Genomic DNA, 17,075 nt, shown 5'->3' with positions numbered 1-17,075 from the left:
CAAGTTTCCCCTTCCATGAACTTAATTCGAATTCCTTTAGAAAGCACCCCAAACTATAATTGAACAATTGAACGTGCCATTATTAGAATAGCAGCCTACTTTAAAATTCTGCGCATGTTGCTCATAGCAACCTACACTGCTAGGAGTGGTCAGTGGCGGAAGGGCGCTAGGACCCCACGCCATTAAGTCATGAGTGCCAAGTCCAGCTACTGTGATGTTCGATGATGCTCCAAAATTAAGCCTTGACGTTAAATACCACCAAATTGCGGCGCACTCTTCATTTTAAAATACCGAATACTACTTCAGAATAATAAAGGTGCTTTCACGCCTTTTAGAGTAGAGGAATTTTTAAAGTGCAATTGTCTTACGTGACCATCATTACGCACCTATCACAAGAAGAAACAAACCTGCTGGAATGGCATCAAACATAGCTGGTCCAACTGAGCTATGTAAGAACCTATTTTTACAATAAAACGGTTACTTGCACATCGTATGGATTACATAAAAGGGGGAAAAAACAGAAAGAGCTCAACATTATGCTTTTATTTGTTATAACTTTACAAAACCCAATTACTGGGATATACTGCAACATGTAAACTGGTTAACTGGTAAAAATTAACAATGAGCCTGAAGCGGTTCATTAGATTTAACAAATTTCAAAGTCTCATTAAAAAGTGTAAATAAATAAAACTAGGTAAATCAGCAATTCCCAAAATGAACTGATGGACTGACTTGACTAATATAGTATTTGGCCCGTGTTTTAAGAAAGTGATAATTTCCATGTGTAAATGTGTCATTAAACATCTTTCAATGCAATCTTGGATCTCCTACATACACATGACGCATTAACACCAACAGTCATTACAGATTCTACTATGCCTATTGCTGGAATAGTCCACAGTAATGATAAGGAGAGGCTTAAGTGGATACATCAACTCAATACAGATATTGAAGACTAGTCTACATTTTTTTGAAACATGGAAATGTTACTATTTTTTTCTATAAAAGAAACAGGAATTTTGGGGTGTACGTTTAGTGCAGTAATCTAAGATGCTCTAACTGTGGGTTAAATAGCTGGGAATTAGTACTAGATATTCTTAAATCTATAATTCTCATTTTTATACAGAGGGTTGGAAACTATGCTATTTCAACTAAAGTTCTGGGGAGGAAAATATTGGTGAGGTGAATTTTAAAGTATAATTTTAAATACATTGCTTTTTGCTTACCATCACATCTAATTGCTTTTCTGTTGAAAATACATGTACAGTGCGGTTCATCAGAATGAAGTGTAAATACATAAAAATGTTCAAGATTAACAGAAACTAGGACTGCACACTGGTGGTGGTAATAAAGTTCTATAAAATATTATGCATATTAATCTTCAGTGGAGGCTGGGTTGACAGCACTGGAAGAATAACCCCCAAGTGGATATAATGATGTTATATAGGACTGTCCATTCATTTGATTCAATTCAGCTCTTCCCATTTTGAGGTCATGTACAGCTGACATGACCTATATCTTCTTTGTCTCTAGTTTCACTCTTCCTTTTTCTGTCCACAATGCCCCAGCAGCTTTATTCTAGATCCGGTAATTCTGGAACACGGGACAAGCAGGAGCACACTGATGAGCACTTCTTGATTGAAGCTTTAGACTTGCAGCACATCATACAATAATATTTTAACATAAATTTTAATTAAATAAAAAATATTAAACATTAAAAGATTATTGCCAGCATAGGGAGTAAGGAACACTGTGGAACACCACACTAAGCAACATCCTTTAAAGATTTTGCATATAGCTTAGGAACCATATACGCTCCTTCTAGTAAATACATGTCATTGAAATATGTATAACCATTTCAAAAGATATGCAGATTAAAACTTACTTTCATCGTCACTATCTGCAGACTCCTAAAAATTGACAGAACAATGTGTATTAGACAAAATGGTAACCAAAAACTTGGATTGTTCTGGAAGACTCCCATTATCAAACATCAGATAAATGTATGGAGAACGTGTGCTGCAATATCAGGGATAATTGCTGGTTCTTACATCATCTGCTCCATCTAAATCTGGTAATTCATCCTCTCCACCCATGGTGTTCATCATCTACAAGTGACACAGAGGCACAAATTAGTCAGGCACACAAACAAATATATATATATATATATATATATATTTTTAAAGTCTATTCAAGATTGTTTCTGGAAAGTCACAACAAACCTCTGAAAAACGGTCAAAGTTGGAAAGCTCTTCATCAGAATCATCTTCCCAGTCTTTCCAGTTGTTAAAATCGACACTTAACCAATTTAGCTATTTAAAAAATGCAGATTAGTACAATAAATCATGGGATAGACACAACCAGTTCATGCTGTAACCTCTATGGCTGTATGCAGTTTTTGCACCGGTTCAAGGTTTGCAAAGAAGATACTTGCTGCCATCATACTGTGCAAATCACAGACAAAACATTTTTGTATTTGTTAATGTTACATAACGGTCACATATTGGTTAAGAAATGAACAAAAACAAATCCTTACACTTGGAACAATGTCGCTTTGCTGAAGGAATTTACTAACACCAAAACGGTCTGGGCAATATAGCAGGTAATGCAATATGAACAATATACATCTTTGAAAAGGAAACCACAATTATTTAGGACATATAGGAATCTTTCTGCTATAGGTTCCACAGTGTATTGCTTAACTATATTAAGGTGGTACTCTGAAAGTAAACAGCTGTTTAGCACTTTCGTCTGAGGATGCGGTTCATAGTTTTTGAAAGCAAGACTTGGTGGTTGAGTGGACATCTACCCTTATAGCTTCTAAACCCAATTCCACAAATGCAGCTGTGAAAGCATGATCGTAGAGTAGCGGAAAAGGCTAGTCGGGGGTTGTGGATGAGCACACAGGCAAGTTGGGAAAATGCATAAAAAAGAGCAATGGCTGAGGTGTTTGGTCTTTCAGGTACATGGCGGACTGGGCAGGTAGTAGGACTTTTGTGTTATGTCATATGGCATTATGTTATCTGGTTGGAAATGCCAGCAGTGAGCATGCATCCATGGTCCCAGTGAGGCCTTATTCATCAAGGAGGCCAGTATGAACCTGCTGTATTGGGCAAAGTACTTGCTTTATTAAAAGCGTAGCAGATGCTGTAGGTAAAATCTATATGGAACCAGTGGCACTGTGTCCTCATTACCAGTGTCAGTGAGTCTAGGTACAGCCTTAGTTGTTGGCGAACCAATATGGATTTTATGGCTTAGCAAGAGATCTCAAAGGTCAAGTCCAAGTTAAGTCACGAGTATTTAGGCTAGGGTTCAAGTTAGGACTGGGCGATAAAACGATAACGATATGTATCGCGATAGACACGTAATCGATATCAATAGAAAATGCGCTCGATAGAACGTTCGATATATTTTTTTTAAAGCGCGCCTCGGGTGATTAAAAGACCGCTGAGTCTTTACACAGGGAAGCTGGTACTGACACATAATTAACGCTAGATGGCGTTTTGCACAAAAGGAAGAATGAGCCTCCCAAACAAAATATTCGTAATGGTGACGTTTGCACGTCAATATGTTAACAAATTAATGTGACTAAATAACATTTTAGAATCAGTGCCTTGTGACCTTGTTCTCAGTAGCTTCCCCATTGGTTTTTCAGTCACCGACTGTTTTTTGTAGATCGCCGACAGAAACCTGTGGTCGGAGGCAAATCAGCAAACATCGGCGCTGCTCAGTCGTGTAGCGTGAACTACGCTCGCCAAGCCGTCGCCGACTCATCGCAGACGCCCGGCAAATATCTAGCATGTTTAATATCTAGCCCAATCGGCGACTGTGAGTCAACAGTTCTCGTGTTTTTGGACGGCAGCCAGATGAGTCGGCGATTCCCCAGTCGTGTAATTCGTGAGCACACGTCGCCGATCAGTCATGTAGTGTGAAAGGCACAACAACTGAAAGACCCGCGATTACAGCACAACCAGTCGTGTAGTGCGAACGGCACAAAAACCTGACGACTGAAAAGTCGTGTAGTGTGAACCTGGCATTAGTGAATTGCAGGCTATGGTGAACATAACAAATCTACAAATAAATGTCTCGAGAAAAAACTTCCGTCGCTCCGGTTAACGTTAATGCACAGTTTGAACAATATTTGTCTTTTTATTGCAGCCAGGTCTAGGAGGTAGTAGAACACCGCTACAGGTCAACGACGGGTGCATCCCTTCACAGAATACAGTCGTGCCATTTGATCCATAACATCAACGCCACATTTAGTCGTGTTGGAAACAGTTTCAGGCAGTTTCTTTGCGCCATTATCAATTGAAACTGTCTGTTGCATTATGCTAAGGATGCATATATATTTTTTAGGTTATGCCTGGTAAATCGTTAGTTATTTTTCCAGCCCGCAACACCTTGGTGGCATCTCACGTATGATTTTATTAATCGTACCAACAATAGTGGTTTTGTTCGCTTTGTGAATAAATTGTCAGTCGTTACATGTCGTCTTTTACCCGTGAAAGGCGCCATCAAATGCGACACAATATTTTCAGACAACCGTTGACCAGCCGACCTGCTTTCATCTTTCCCCAGATAGGGAATTGCGTTCAGCATATATTTAGTCTCAACGTCAGCGGCCACCCATAACTTAATCCCAAATTTATCAGGTTTATTGGCCGTGTATTGAGTGAAACGACAGCGAGCTGACATTTCTGTGACACATTTCTGTGTCAGCATGTCCAGTAGGCTACTTGCCATTATAATGCATGCAACCGTTCAAATGCCCAAACCGAGTTTTCAAGCAAACTGCGTTGATGTTCGATCGCCTAAGCAGTTTTCACTCAAACTGTGTAGCCGCCCCGACTAATTTATATAGTGAAAAGTGGTCATAACAGCACCGCCCATGCCATCGTCTCAGTTTTACATCGCTCGCAAAGGTATGCATTTATATATGTAACTTGCATTGTAATTAATTCATTTGTAATGCCAGTGTGTCAACAACGCATAAAAGCAGCCATACATAATGTATGCATTTACATAACAGCTAGCCCTCGCAAAGAGGGATTATACCCGTGAGATATTTCCTTTGAGGTATTGACTTCATAAATAGGTTACCATTCGCAGAATTCCTACAAACTAAAACTAAAGCATTTATTAGGCAATGCAAGACTCACTCAGTTTGAAAACCGTTGATGTAAACTTGTATATAATATTAGTAAATAAATTATATATTTTAAGACTTTGGAAAGTGAAACACTTTCACTTTCGTAAAACGGACGAATTCCGTTTTTTCTTTACACATCATCAGTTTGAACTTTGTGATTAATTTTGATTTGAAAACTATTGATCTTTATTTATTTATACTAAATATTAAATGACATACAAATCTTTGCGACACCCGCTGGCAGAAAAGAGAATTACTGTGTTGGCTATCAGGTTTGCTTTTTATCTTACAGATGTGTCTACCTCAGTTTTGCTTTAAATGTGTCCTATGTTTACAAAACACTGCACATAATTGAAACATGTTATTCACCGGAGGGTGATTCAGCATGTGAGCTTTTTTTGCATGAAATAGCATATTTTTCTCCTAGTCCTTATTTTAAATACGTAAAAAAAAAATCAATAATTATCTATATCTACCGATATGAAATGCTTATATCGTGATAGTTTTTAGCCATATCGCCCAGCCCTAGTTCAAGTCAAGTCACAAGTCTTTACGCTAGAGCATGGGTTAAAGTTCTCCGTCACTACGACGGATTTCCGTCATTTGATTTTTTTGGGGAAAAAATCCGTCAAATCATAATAAACAACACACACGCGCGTGCTATCTGTTTTGTGGCCGAAATATGATCCTCTCACTGGCGCTCAGCAGCGCTGGATGGATGACGGCAGTGTAATTTGATTGACTTGCGGTCATTCCGCCTTCTGATTTTCGGACATTACGTAGAAAAGTGACCTCCCTCCTGCCTGTGAGCGCGCGACTCCGTACACCTCGCGCTAAACTTGCGCGAACGGCAGAGGCTACTTGCCGCGTCACAATCTTTTTACAGTGTTGTCTGAAACGATATGTGGTAGTATAAAGAAACACCCCTCAAAAACAGGAATGAACATTTACCTGACAAAAATTAATGTTGCTTTGTGTTTCAGGTTTGAAAAGTGCTGGAATTTAGGCTAAAGTACTTTAAAATGCTTGAAATTGTAACTACTTCGTTTCACAACAATCTGTCTGATTGAACAGTTTTCTTGTAATTCCAGGACGAAACATGAGACAACGTGAAGACGTTAAGATTGGGCGTTTTGAAAATAAACAACCATTAAATAATGTGATAAAAAGCGAATGATTTCAAATATATGTAGAAATATTTAACTTAAATAAATTTAACGTTGAAAACGTGTTGAAATGGACCTTGAAAGTGACGTACAAGTGCTTTAATTCCACCTTGTTAAGGTGTATGACCCCAACAAGCATGACTTTGTTCATTGCGCTGAAGCGCGGACCCTCGCGCCGCTCGCGCCTATACTTGACGTGGCGCGAGGGTCCGCGCGGCGAAAATGACGTCATCGCTGTGGCTCCGCCCGTGCGCGAGCGCCTCGCGCGCAGTGGATTCCTGAGGTCGTGCACCTCTCGAATTTTGTAAATTTGCGCGAGCCGCGCTAGTAGAATGGACGCATTTGAGGAATTTCTATCTGAAATTAAGTTTCAGATACACCAGGTACTACATGAAGCGATAAAAAATACCCAAAATAGATGTTACCCACAAATGTGTATACATAGACACATAGGCTTAAGCCTGGTTTATACTTTCAAGGCTTAAACCAGGCTTAACATGGATGGTTTTGTTCTGTTTGTATTTAAAATCTCTATCCAGTGGTGTGATTTAATTTGCCATTTTTGGACATTTAATTTTTTGTAACATACCTACTTAAAGCAGGTAATCTTACTGCTTGTGTTTATGCGATAGTGAATCTGATAAAAACAAGAGAGCTTCATACCTTTTAAAACTCACCAGGATTCACTAAATTTGACTTGATCTTTAAATAATTTTTAATTATTATTTCTTCTCTCCTTACACAGGCTGTTTAGATAAATATACTTTATAAATGTGTTTATTGTGTAGAATTAGGCAAAAGAGGCTGTGTCCCAACTACACCACATTTTCAGTAGTTGCTGGCATTGTCTTTTGCCAGGAAAAATTTTCAGTCAAATGAAAATTTCTTGCTTTAACCCATGCGCTAGAGTCCAAGTGAAATCTTAAGTCAATACCAGGATAAGCTTAGGGACAGGAGATGGAAAATACTACAATATACCTTTGCTGTATTGACAGCTGAGCAGCTAGCGTGAACCAAGTTTCAAGTCAAATCTGCAATCTTTTTGTAGGTGACTTATGTTGCTCACATGTGTGCTCGCCTCTGTTAGATACTCATACACAAACTTCACCAATTGTACTTGTCTGAAAAGTCGTTTCTTTGGATACCTTGTATACCTCACTAAAATACATCTCTCTCTCTCTCTCTCTCTCTCTAATAAATATATATATATATATAATTTAATTCAGATAAAATTCGGTGAAATTACAGTAGTACCTTATCTTTGTCTTTAGTTAGTCTTGGCCATGCTTTCCCTGATTCTGCTTTCCGTAAACAGCACAACACTGACCGGTCTGTACGTCTATGTTTGGAATCCTATTGCAAGAAGGAACAATCATTAATTCATTGATTATTTTATCCTAACAGAAGTTCAAGATTTATTTCAGATACACAAACAGAGTTAAAACAAATATTCAATGCATTCTATAGAACTTACCTTTTGATCAATGGCTTCAAAGAGATTGATTTCATTTGAGTGTTTGATATTATCAGTCCCTCCAAGACAGCTAAAAGAAGAAAGCGCAGGTGGTGTTAGGTTTAGATTTATGGTGCATGTTCTAGTGCAGTGTACACACACATGCACCAATAAAATCAAGATATGTCAGAATTCAATAGTTGTGCTCACAAACACTGTATGTAAATGTAAACTTTATCTTAGTATTAAATTAACGATTTGTATGAAGCATGTCTGCATAAGGAATTCATGCTCTTCAAGCCCCTCAGACATTGAAACTTTAGGTGCTGAAATAATCACTAAAGTGGTTTTCTTTGGACTCAGAAATAAGTTAGTCCAACCTTAAACTGTGAAAATTCATCATGCAGCTTCACATAAACACTTGAATGTCCATCTTGCTTTTATTTTTTGCCTTACGCGTTTCACAATTTTTGCTTTTATTTATAGCTTTCTGGATTTTAAAATCAGAATCCAGAATTATTATATAAAAAGATTAGAAAGGCTACTGAACTTCATGAATGACAAGACGCATGTGATGGCAAAGATTCAACAAACCAAAACCTTGAGTGCCGAGTTCCATCAGCATTCTTTACGATTACAATTTGATCACATAGAAATATCAAATAATAAAATGCATACATCTGAGCTGTGGGCGATATGTTGCAGTTCCATTGCATCAGTAATTGTAGTATTAATAAGTGAATTGTGGTAATTCAACATACCTGAAACCACATTTTGAATTTTCGAAGTTCACTTTCACATCTTTGCTGTCTTCAACACAAAATTCAATGAAGACGTAGTCCTTCCTATCGTACCACTTTGCAGTTGCTGGGTTCCTGATAAAACAAATGCATGCAAGCATATTAGGTTGCAAAAGCTGAATAAAAAAATAAATAAAAGGTTTGTAAAAAACAATTCTGAATGTTAGTTTCTGACCAAATAGGTCTTGGCATTCAGTTTCAATTACAATATATAGCCTATAGGGTCAAACAATTAATGTTAGTCTCAAACTTGTGCTGAGTGATAAAAAGATGTCGATTTGTTTCACGATAAAATTCTCCTCAATGACGATAAGCTTGGGCAATAGAATTCAATAAACATTTGGTTCTATTTCCCGCCTTAAGCAGCGCCACTAACGGAAGCAATCTGATGATGTAGCTCACTATCAGGCGGCACGCTGAATTGTGTGCTACAGTGGCCCTGAAAGCCCATCGCACTGCAAAAGCAAAACACACTGCAAATACGCAAAATAATTCATCAAAATGACAACGCGTACAGTAAATTTCAGAAACGCGCTGCAAATTCAGAATCGCCACAACACAATGGAAGTGTTTCTGGACTAATTATTTTACACAGGGACTCAAAAGCAACCTGCTGCACCACCCTAAAAGCTATATTATACTTGATGCGTTGCGACTGGAGCGAGGGTCCGCACAGCAAAAATGACACAATAACAGTGGCACCGCATGCTGTTGCGTCGCTAGTACGGCACTTTCAAGGTCCATTTTCAACATTTTCCAGCACATTCAGCTTAATTAAGTTACATATTTATACAGATACACATTTCGAATCGTTTCCACCATATAATTTGCTTTATCACATTAAAAGAGATGGTATTGTCTACCCAGTATTCGACCACTTTTTCTTCTTCTTCTTTTGGCAATTTCCGTTTAGGGGTTGCCACAGTGGATCAAACTCCTCCATCTGGCCCTGTCCTGAGTGTCCTCCACTGACACACCAGCCACTCTCATATCCTCTACTTCTGCATCCATAAACCTCCTCATAAGTCCACCTCTCCTCCTCTTGCCTGGAAGTTCTATCCTCAAGACCCTCCTACCTCCTACCTTTATCTCCAAAACATGCTACATGTGCTGATCCTCTAATAAACTCATTTCTGATCCTACCCTTCCTCGTCACTCCAAATGAGAATCTCAACATCATCTCAGACACCTCCATCATCTCAGACACCTCCATCTCCCTCACCTGTCTCTTTGTCAGTGCCACTGTCTCCAGTCCATACAACATAGCAGTCTCACTACTGTCCTATAGATCTTTCCTTTCATTCGACCACTGTTATTATTTATTGGTTTAAATATTACATTATTTAATTAAAGTTAAGATATTTGGGACTTTTCAGTACAATATAACCATTGACAAACAGCTCCGTCTACTTTGTCTAAATACCTCACAGTGCTCAATTTGGCAATAACGGTCACATCAGCGCCAGATAAGGCAGAGATGTCTCCCACTTGCTCGATAAACCTTTCACACTAATCGAGTGTAAATTCACCATAAGGATTCGTCTGCTACCCTTTTAATAAATCTAATGTTTAAAAAACTCGTCTGTACTGCTTAGCGTGCTACAGTCCCATCCTGACTGGCTGCCTGAGGTGGAAAGCTGTGGAACCCGATTGGCTGAATAAAGTGGAGGGCTGTGGAATCTGATTGGAAGGCTGATGGAATCTAATTTGACTATAAATTGAATGTAGTGGAAGACCATGGAAATGAAAATGCATTCTGCTCAGATTGCATTTTCAAAATGCATTTTCAAAATGCATTTTGAGCGCTGTTGGTATCAATGTTATTGCGAACAGGGGAGGCGCTATTTCTCCATTAATATTTGAATACTGACATCTTTTTAGTGTGGTGGTGAGGTTGAAAATTAAATTTTAAACGCATTATCACGGAATGCAAAACATTAAGCGAATAGCATTTTAATTACAATTTTGATAGAATCTTTGCATGATCACATGAACTTGATAATTTAAATCAGGAAATACATTTTCATTTTAATGAAGGCACAAAAAAAGCATCAAAACGTATATGTAAATGAAATACGAATAGATGTCCATCACATGTAAATGGAACTATTGCATTTTAATTTTGAGCTCAAAGTTGCTTGTATGAGTGGAACACGTAAAAATGCAAATGCGTATTACATTTTTATATTGACACAGAATAACTTCCATAATAATGTAGGACTGGGCAAATAATAAAAAATACACTGAAACTGACATTTAGAAACTCATGACATAATTTCTCATGACTATTCAGTCTTCTACAGAAATTACTCAAGGAGCCAGTGGCTCCTAAAAGGAAAATATCAGGTGCCAATAATTTTCTAGGCTCCATAATAATATACAAATTAACAAGCATTGCAACACTCATCTCAGGTAATCTGTTATGTAGGATCTCTCCTGATATATTTTGATTAGTGATAAAGTTTCAGCTCAGCTAAACTGCTTTGCGAGTCACCGCGTTGATCAAATTCCCAGTCGCAGTCTGGAGCCCCGAGTCAAGTGCCAAGCTACTTTGATGTCACTGATATGATGGTGTGAAACTTTCCAAACAAAAAGGTTGAACTTTACCAGACAAACAAAAAAATTGCAATTTCTATTAGCATTTCTTTCTTCTGATTATAGGATCAGTTGTAACTATGGGCTGAAATTTCAAAATTAAACTAATAGCCTAACACTACATTCAATATTGTGCTTTTAAGCACACAACATTGCAGCGGCCAACATCATGCACCTCTAGTAACAGGTGGTTATACATTAATGAGAACAATGTAAAATATTCTATTTCTGTAAATACATCTCTCTAAACCTTAAAACAGCACATTTAAGACAAATGGGTGTGTTGGCCTTAATTTCATGCATTTTAACTTCCAGAACATTCCCGCAAATTCCTCTACTTGCATTTTGAATTTACATTTTTGGGTTTTTAGCAGATGCTATTAGCCAGAGCGACGTGAAACAATTCTGTTGGGTTGAATGGATTTGCAGCATTACTGAATTTGCAGAAATGAATTTGCTTTGCGTATTTGCAGCATGTTTTTCTTTTGCTTTCAGGGCCACCATAGTAAATCAGCCTAAAACAACATTGTACCAAACAAACCCAGCACCTTTCAGTGTTGTGGTTTAAAACAAAACTACCTTGTATGAGATTGTTTGAAGGTGGAAATGTTTATTACAAATGATTGATAATTTGCATTCTGGACATATCTGGAGTTTCGATGTATTGTCTAAATCCGGTTTTGATTTTGTATTTTGCTTATTAAATTTGAACTGATGAATTAGCCCTCTTCTTGAGCATTTTTTGATTTGACGTTTTTTTCCTTTAATAATTAAAAAGATACTTTAAAATAACTCAAGTAAAAGTAACAATTATTTTTACTTCAGTAAAGTTCTTGGCTACAGTACCAGGTTTACAGTTACATATAGAATGTAGCATGATTCCATGCACTCTGAGTGCAGGTATTCATTGTCTAGTGCCCCATTTAGCTGGTAGACCAGTGTAAACACAGCAGTCAGTGGCATGGTAGAACTACTGGACTGAGTAGTCTGCCACCCACAAATATTAAATTAACAGCAACTCCGTTTAGAAACTGGCTATGGACAATAAGAGGAATATCTTCTTTTATTTTGTGGTTGCAAAACTGGATCGGTAGATTTTCAGATGAAGGTATTTATCTAATTATAAGCACAATATTATTAAATTAACTCAATCGTCAGATAGTAGCCTATGCACACTGTTTTACAACAAAAACTATTTTCACTTCATGGCAAAAATTTATTTTAATCGGCCGTCCTAATGTACGAACTAAATATACGTTGATATGGCATGCATTAAAATATATAGTCATGTTCTGTTGTTATAGAATTAGCTAATTACTTCGACACAAACAAATATATACAACAATTTCTGAGTGATTTGTAATCGAACCTAATCCAGCCTGAAACGTGCTCACATTTCTCCAGCGGCCGCACGCGCTGGTCGCACGCGCTGGTCGCACGCGCTGGTCGCACGCGCTGGTCGCACGCGCTGGTCGCACGCGCTGGTCGCACGCGCTGGTCGCACGCACACTACTCGGCTCACGTGGAGTTAACCGGCTAGACGCCATGGACACGGAAATATAAAGACAAGCAAATTCTGCATTCGTGTTGTTTGTGGATCGTCTTTAAGAATCAGATACCGGGAATACGTTTCTGTGCACGCAGGCTGACGCGATCCTTGCGTTTTAATTAAACGGAATTGTTAGCTTTGGCTAAAACGGGAGTTTTTGTTAGCAGGCTAGCTATGTCACAGGAAACAATTCCCAAGCCATGTGCCAATATGCACAGCCAAGACTAAACTTAATGGAATACGTTCACCAGCACAACCACCGTGCAATCATTCCGGATTAAAACGTGCCTAGTTGGCTAGCAAGTTGCACAAGTTCACATAGCTGTCTTAGCTAGGTTAGCCAGATAGTCCGCTATGAAAACTCCAAGATCACACAACACATGTCAGTTCAGCTCATCAGCTAACGCAAGAGCAGCGAGCACAGCTACACACCTAGCAATACTAGCTAACAAACTTTACACGTCCGATTATACATGAGCTCATGTGTTTTAAACGTTGCTCAAATGCAAGGCGAGTAAACCAGCAGAAAACCCCCCAACAGAGTGTTTATATCCAGCTGGCACGGCGCCTCATTTATGATCAAGAACGTGTTACCTCGCTACAAGTAACAACGGCTAGCCAGCTATAATCATCACATCTATTCAGTCTTCTACAGAATGTGATGTTTCGATATTATAACACATTACAATCAGGATTTCTAACCTATTCCGAGTTGCCATTTAAACTTACATGACTTTGGCGTGGTTGACCTGGCGTTTTCTCTGATTGTGAACTCTACTCTAGCTGGACGTCTCGAGCGCCTCTTCTCCGCGGTGTGGGGCGACGTCACAGGTCCTGCCGGAGCCGCCGACGTTTCTAGAGCTCATTTCAAATTACGAGTTTGTGAATGTGTCATTTTAGTTATTTTAATTTACGCTCGCAGCAAGGTGGCATTAAGCTAAACGCCATCAACAACATTATTTTTCATACAATTAGGGTATCTTCTATTTCGCTTCGTTTTTATAGTCTATGTTTATTGGAAACTGCGAGCTTTCATGAGAATGGATTTTTAGATAATCTGGAATACGTTTTGGTTAGATTAGCACAAGACATGGCCAACTCCGTTCGAAATTATTTTTTTTAAGATATTAGAAAACACGGGAATCAGTCGGCGTGTATTATGTATATTATGATAGTTTAGACGTTTAGCACAAAATCTGTATAAAGATATACTAAACTAAATTAAGTCTTAGTACGCCTTAACGCCCTAAATGAGGCCTTTTATTTTGAAAACAGATACGTCGCTCGTTCGGATGCCATTTTGAAAGGTTAGCTAGCGTCGTGGTTGACTTCACAATTCTAAGGTTTCTTGACATACTCCATTAATGTTGTAATTATTTATTATTTGGCGTCTTGAATATCTGTTAATTGTGGGAGTACATTAATGACAATTAATTTTCACGAGTCTCATTTGGTAGGTGTGAAGTTTATGAATGACGCTGACACCCGGGTTGACCGTTATATCGCTATTGAGGTAGTTAACCGTAGCTGGGTTCACTGTGCGAGCCGATAGACCCGGTCCAGACACAAGTCGGACCACAGCTTGGATCCACTGTAGCTGCTGCCTGCGTATTCCAGCTCAATTAGATCGCGGACAGCGATGTCTAAAAGACGATGTGCGTGAGGATATGTGCTGCTGTCCTGTAGGGATTTAACTATCTAAAAATTAATACCAGCGAGCGTGCAACAAAATGAGAAGATAGACAGGAACACGCGAAGCGCTCTCCATAATCCTACGAGATGGTGCAATACCAGAATTTACAGAGCACCGAAAGTTGCTCAGATCCACCATCTACATCCAATTTCCAGACACCCCCGCGTCTGCCTGCCCGGGACTGTCTTCGGCTCCAAAGAAGCAACGTGTGTTCACGTGCATACTTTGTGGTAGTTCTTCCACCTTTACATAATAAACATAATCGCTCTGCTGCTGTATGTACATTATAACACCGGCTCCCGGGAGGTTCCTGTCTTGGACAGAAGCAGCAGTGTACCTCCTCCACCACCCCTGGACCGCCAGGCCACCTCCCAGAGCATGTCTTCAGATCACCTCTCTCGTCTCCCACGTTTGGAGGGTATACGGGTATGGAGGACCTTTTCATGCACCGGTGTCTAAACTCACTTGTAAGCAGGTCAATTGATTGATTTGGGTAAACATTGTCTGTTTTCTGCTCAGGTTGGCCACACCCAGATGGTGTCCCTCTCTCCTGAGCGATCTCACAGTTTGCGCACCCTCAGCTTGAAGCCACTGTTATTCGGTGAGCTATACTGGACTTGTCCAGTTACTAGTAACCTACTTTGAACTGTTAATCCAATTTATATGCAGCCTGTGTTTTGGAATTTGTAGTATGTAATGTTATATAACATTTTTAGCAGACAGTGAATAGACTAAATATTACATAGGATGTTTAAAACATTTAATATCAATTCACCGCTACATATATATAAAAGTGATATTTTTCATTATTTACATATGTATAAACACTGGCCCAGTTTTAAACCCTTTCTGTGTTGCCATGGCAAAGAGGGTTACACATTTGTTATGCCCATTGGTTCACTTTCTCATGGTTCACATTCTCACCTTCCAACTTGTTCTAACCCTCTCTTCCACCGCTCACTACCCTCTACACCGGTGATGTTTCCACTTGCGCGCAGCCTGGTTGAGTTGTCGTGGGTGTCTGCTCCAGCTGAAAGCCTTGTTAACCAGTAGCCTATCACCCATCACGGTTCCCGTCAGAAGAAAGGTAGCCCCTTGAGGATGGTGCCGGTTGAGGTTGCCCACACAGGTAGCATCCCGCTCTAGCCACAGGGCCAGTCTTCCCTTCATTTCTCCTCCCAACAAGGGGCCATGCTTAAGGACGTCCAGTCGAGAACCTAGGGAGAACTTGGCTATTGCCGAGCTGCTGGAGTTTGACTGTGCTAAACGTACTTTCACAGCTGAAAGGGGGGAGAAATGAGAACAAGAAGAACGTGTAAGACCGAGAAGTAAAATAAAGCAGACGCCATATTCATCAACATCTGACCAACTAAAAGATGAGCAACTAAACTCACCAAAGTCACTTTTACAGAGCAGGTCTAGCAGCACTTTGACTGACGTGGTCTCCTCTAACTCGCAGTCTGTACAGCTAGCTTGCGGCACTGCTGAGACAAACAAAACACATCAGTTAGAAACCAAGAGCAAGCCACCATCAAATAGACTGTTTCTGGCTTTCTACATATTTTCACAGAGTTTCTGTTTTTGTGTACTGAAATAGGCTTGCCATATTACCACTGTGTGTGTTGCTAGTGCTGTTTGACATGTGTGTCACTGGTGAGATGCACATCAGATGGTCCTTAGGAAACTGGTCACAGTGCAAGATTCTTGGCCAAGAGTATCCATAGCAGTTCATAATGGGAGCACAGCTGTCCTGCACGGATTCACATAAACTTCGACATGGCGAAATGATCCTAAAGAAAAGGATAAGGAAAAGAATATTTCCATAGATATGGAAAAATGAAAGATGGGAGGGAAAAATAATTTTTTAAGAACTGCTATACAAGGGATCATCTGCTGTAATGATTAGTGGAGAATTTTATTCAGGTCAGTGTCTGTTATTCAGTCACATTCTTAGGCCTTTGCCTGCTGTATAGTTTCCCTGTGTAGTTAATGTTGTAACGTAGAATGTAGTTCAAATTTATTAATAGCCACAATACAATTAGATGCGAAACTACTTGCTCAAAGAATCAAAGTGAGTTTAAACCTGTTAGCAAAAAGTGTTAGTTTCTGCAGTTCTAAATTCTGTCATTGTTATAGGCTATTCATTCCTAATCTTCGTGTGTCTACATACATCTTTGAAATGAACAATGTAACCTGATAAACACACACAACCCAATGAATACATTCTATGACACACACAAGCAAAATCCAAAAACTGCTCCAAAAAAAATTCCAAGAATTTGTATCTGACCGCTGGCTTCACTTACCTCTCGAGGCATACAGGGGCAAAGAGTGAACAGAGGAATATTCGGGCGTACGGGTGGCAGTCGCGGGCGAGGAGGGGCAGCCAGCTGCCGCTCTGCTGAACGGCTTCGCCCGGCGACTCGTGGCCCAGCAGGTTTGGCATTCGCATGATGTTGTAGCCTAGCCCCTGGCACAGGGCCATGCCAGGCGGTATGGGCAGACATCGAGAGGCCCGTGTGCTCTGAGAAAGCAGGAGAAGTAGTAAAGTAGGCGCACACAGAGTCATAGTCCTGATGAATTAGCTCAGTGAGTTTCACTGAGCGTTGGGAAACTGGGTCAGGGTGGTGTAGTGATAGGTGTATTTATACAGGACTGTTGAGGGCCTCA

At 39.5% G+C, this 17,075-nt stretch overlaps 3 protein-coding genes across 4 annotated transcripts in view; 1 reads left to right on the top strand and 2 right to left on the bottom strand.

The window, feature by feature from the left end:
* Window positions 1-528: 528 nt before the first annotated feature.
* Window positions 529-13,587, bottom strand: ptges3b (prostaglandin E synthase 3b (cytosolic)). The gene is made up of 8 exons (XM_076983695.1): window positions 13,442-13,587; window positions 8,530-8,643; window positions 7,790-7,859; window positions 7,570-7,668; window positions 2,223-2,312; window positions 2,052-2,108; window positions 1,886-1,910; window positions 529-1,593 (listed from the first exon to the last, which is right to left on the bottom strand). Coding segments are annotated over exons 1-8 (477 nt in total). The 5' UTR covers window positions 13,444-13,587; the 3' UTR covers window positions 529-1,573.
* A 417-nt stretch (window positions 13,588-14,004) lies between these two features.
* The window catches only part of p4htma (prolyl 4-hydroxylase, transmembrane a), a 14,359-nt gene continuing 11,288 nt past the window's right edge, over window positions 14,005-17,075 (top strand). Inside the window, 3 exon segments of the mRNA XM_076983691.1 lie at window positions 14,005-14,637; window positions 14,639-14,831; window positions 14,925-15,006. Coding sequence (XP_076839806.1) covers window positions 14,492-14,637; window positions 14,639-14,831; window positions 14,925-15,006 — 421 coding nt within the window. The 5' untranslated portion in view covers window positions 14,005-14,491.
* Window positions 15,210-17,075, bottom strand: part of LOC143484773 (secreted frizzled-related protein 5) — a 1,908-nt gene continuing 42 nt past the window's right edge. Inside the window, exons 1-4 of one of the 2 annotated variants that reach the window (XM_076983693.1) lie at window positions 16,712-17,075; window positions 16,017-16,195; window positions 15,800-15,889; window positions 15,210-15,685 (exon numbers count right to left, since the gene is read on the bottom strand). The exon at window positions 16,712-17,075 is cut by the window's right edge and continues 42 nt beyond it. In XM_076983693.1, the coding sequence (XP_076839808.1) occupies window positions 15,366-15,685; window positions 15,800-15,889; window positions 16,017-16,195; window positions 16,712-16,974 (852 nt within the window). In that variant the 5' untranslated portion in view covers window positions 16,975-17,075 and the 3' untranslated portion in view covers window positions 15,210-15,365. The remainder of the gene's footprint in view (window positions 15,686-15,799; window positions 15,890-16,016; window positions 16,196-16,711) is intronic. The other variant, XM_076983694.1, reaches the window with a different exon arrangement.

Source organism: Brachyhypopomus gauderio, chromosome 21 (genome assembly GCF_052324685.1).
Source record: "Brachyhypopomus gauderio isolate BG-103 chromosome 21, BGAUD_0.2, whole genome shotgun sequence".
In the NCBI taxonomy this organism is placed as follows: domain Eukaryota; kingdom Metazoa; phylum Chordata; class Actinopteri; order Gymnotiformes; family Hypopomidae; genus Brachyhypopomus; species Brachyhypopomus gauderio.
The sequence above is the reverse complement of the archived record's forward strand: the minus strand, read 5'-3'. Positions and strand labels throughout refer to the sequence as shown.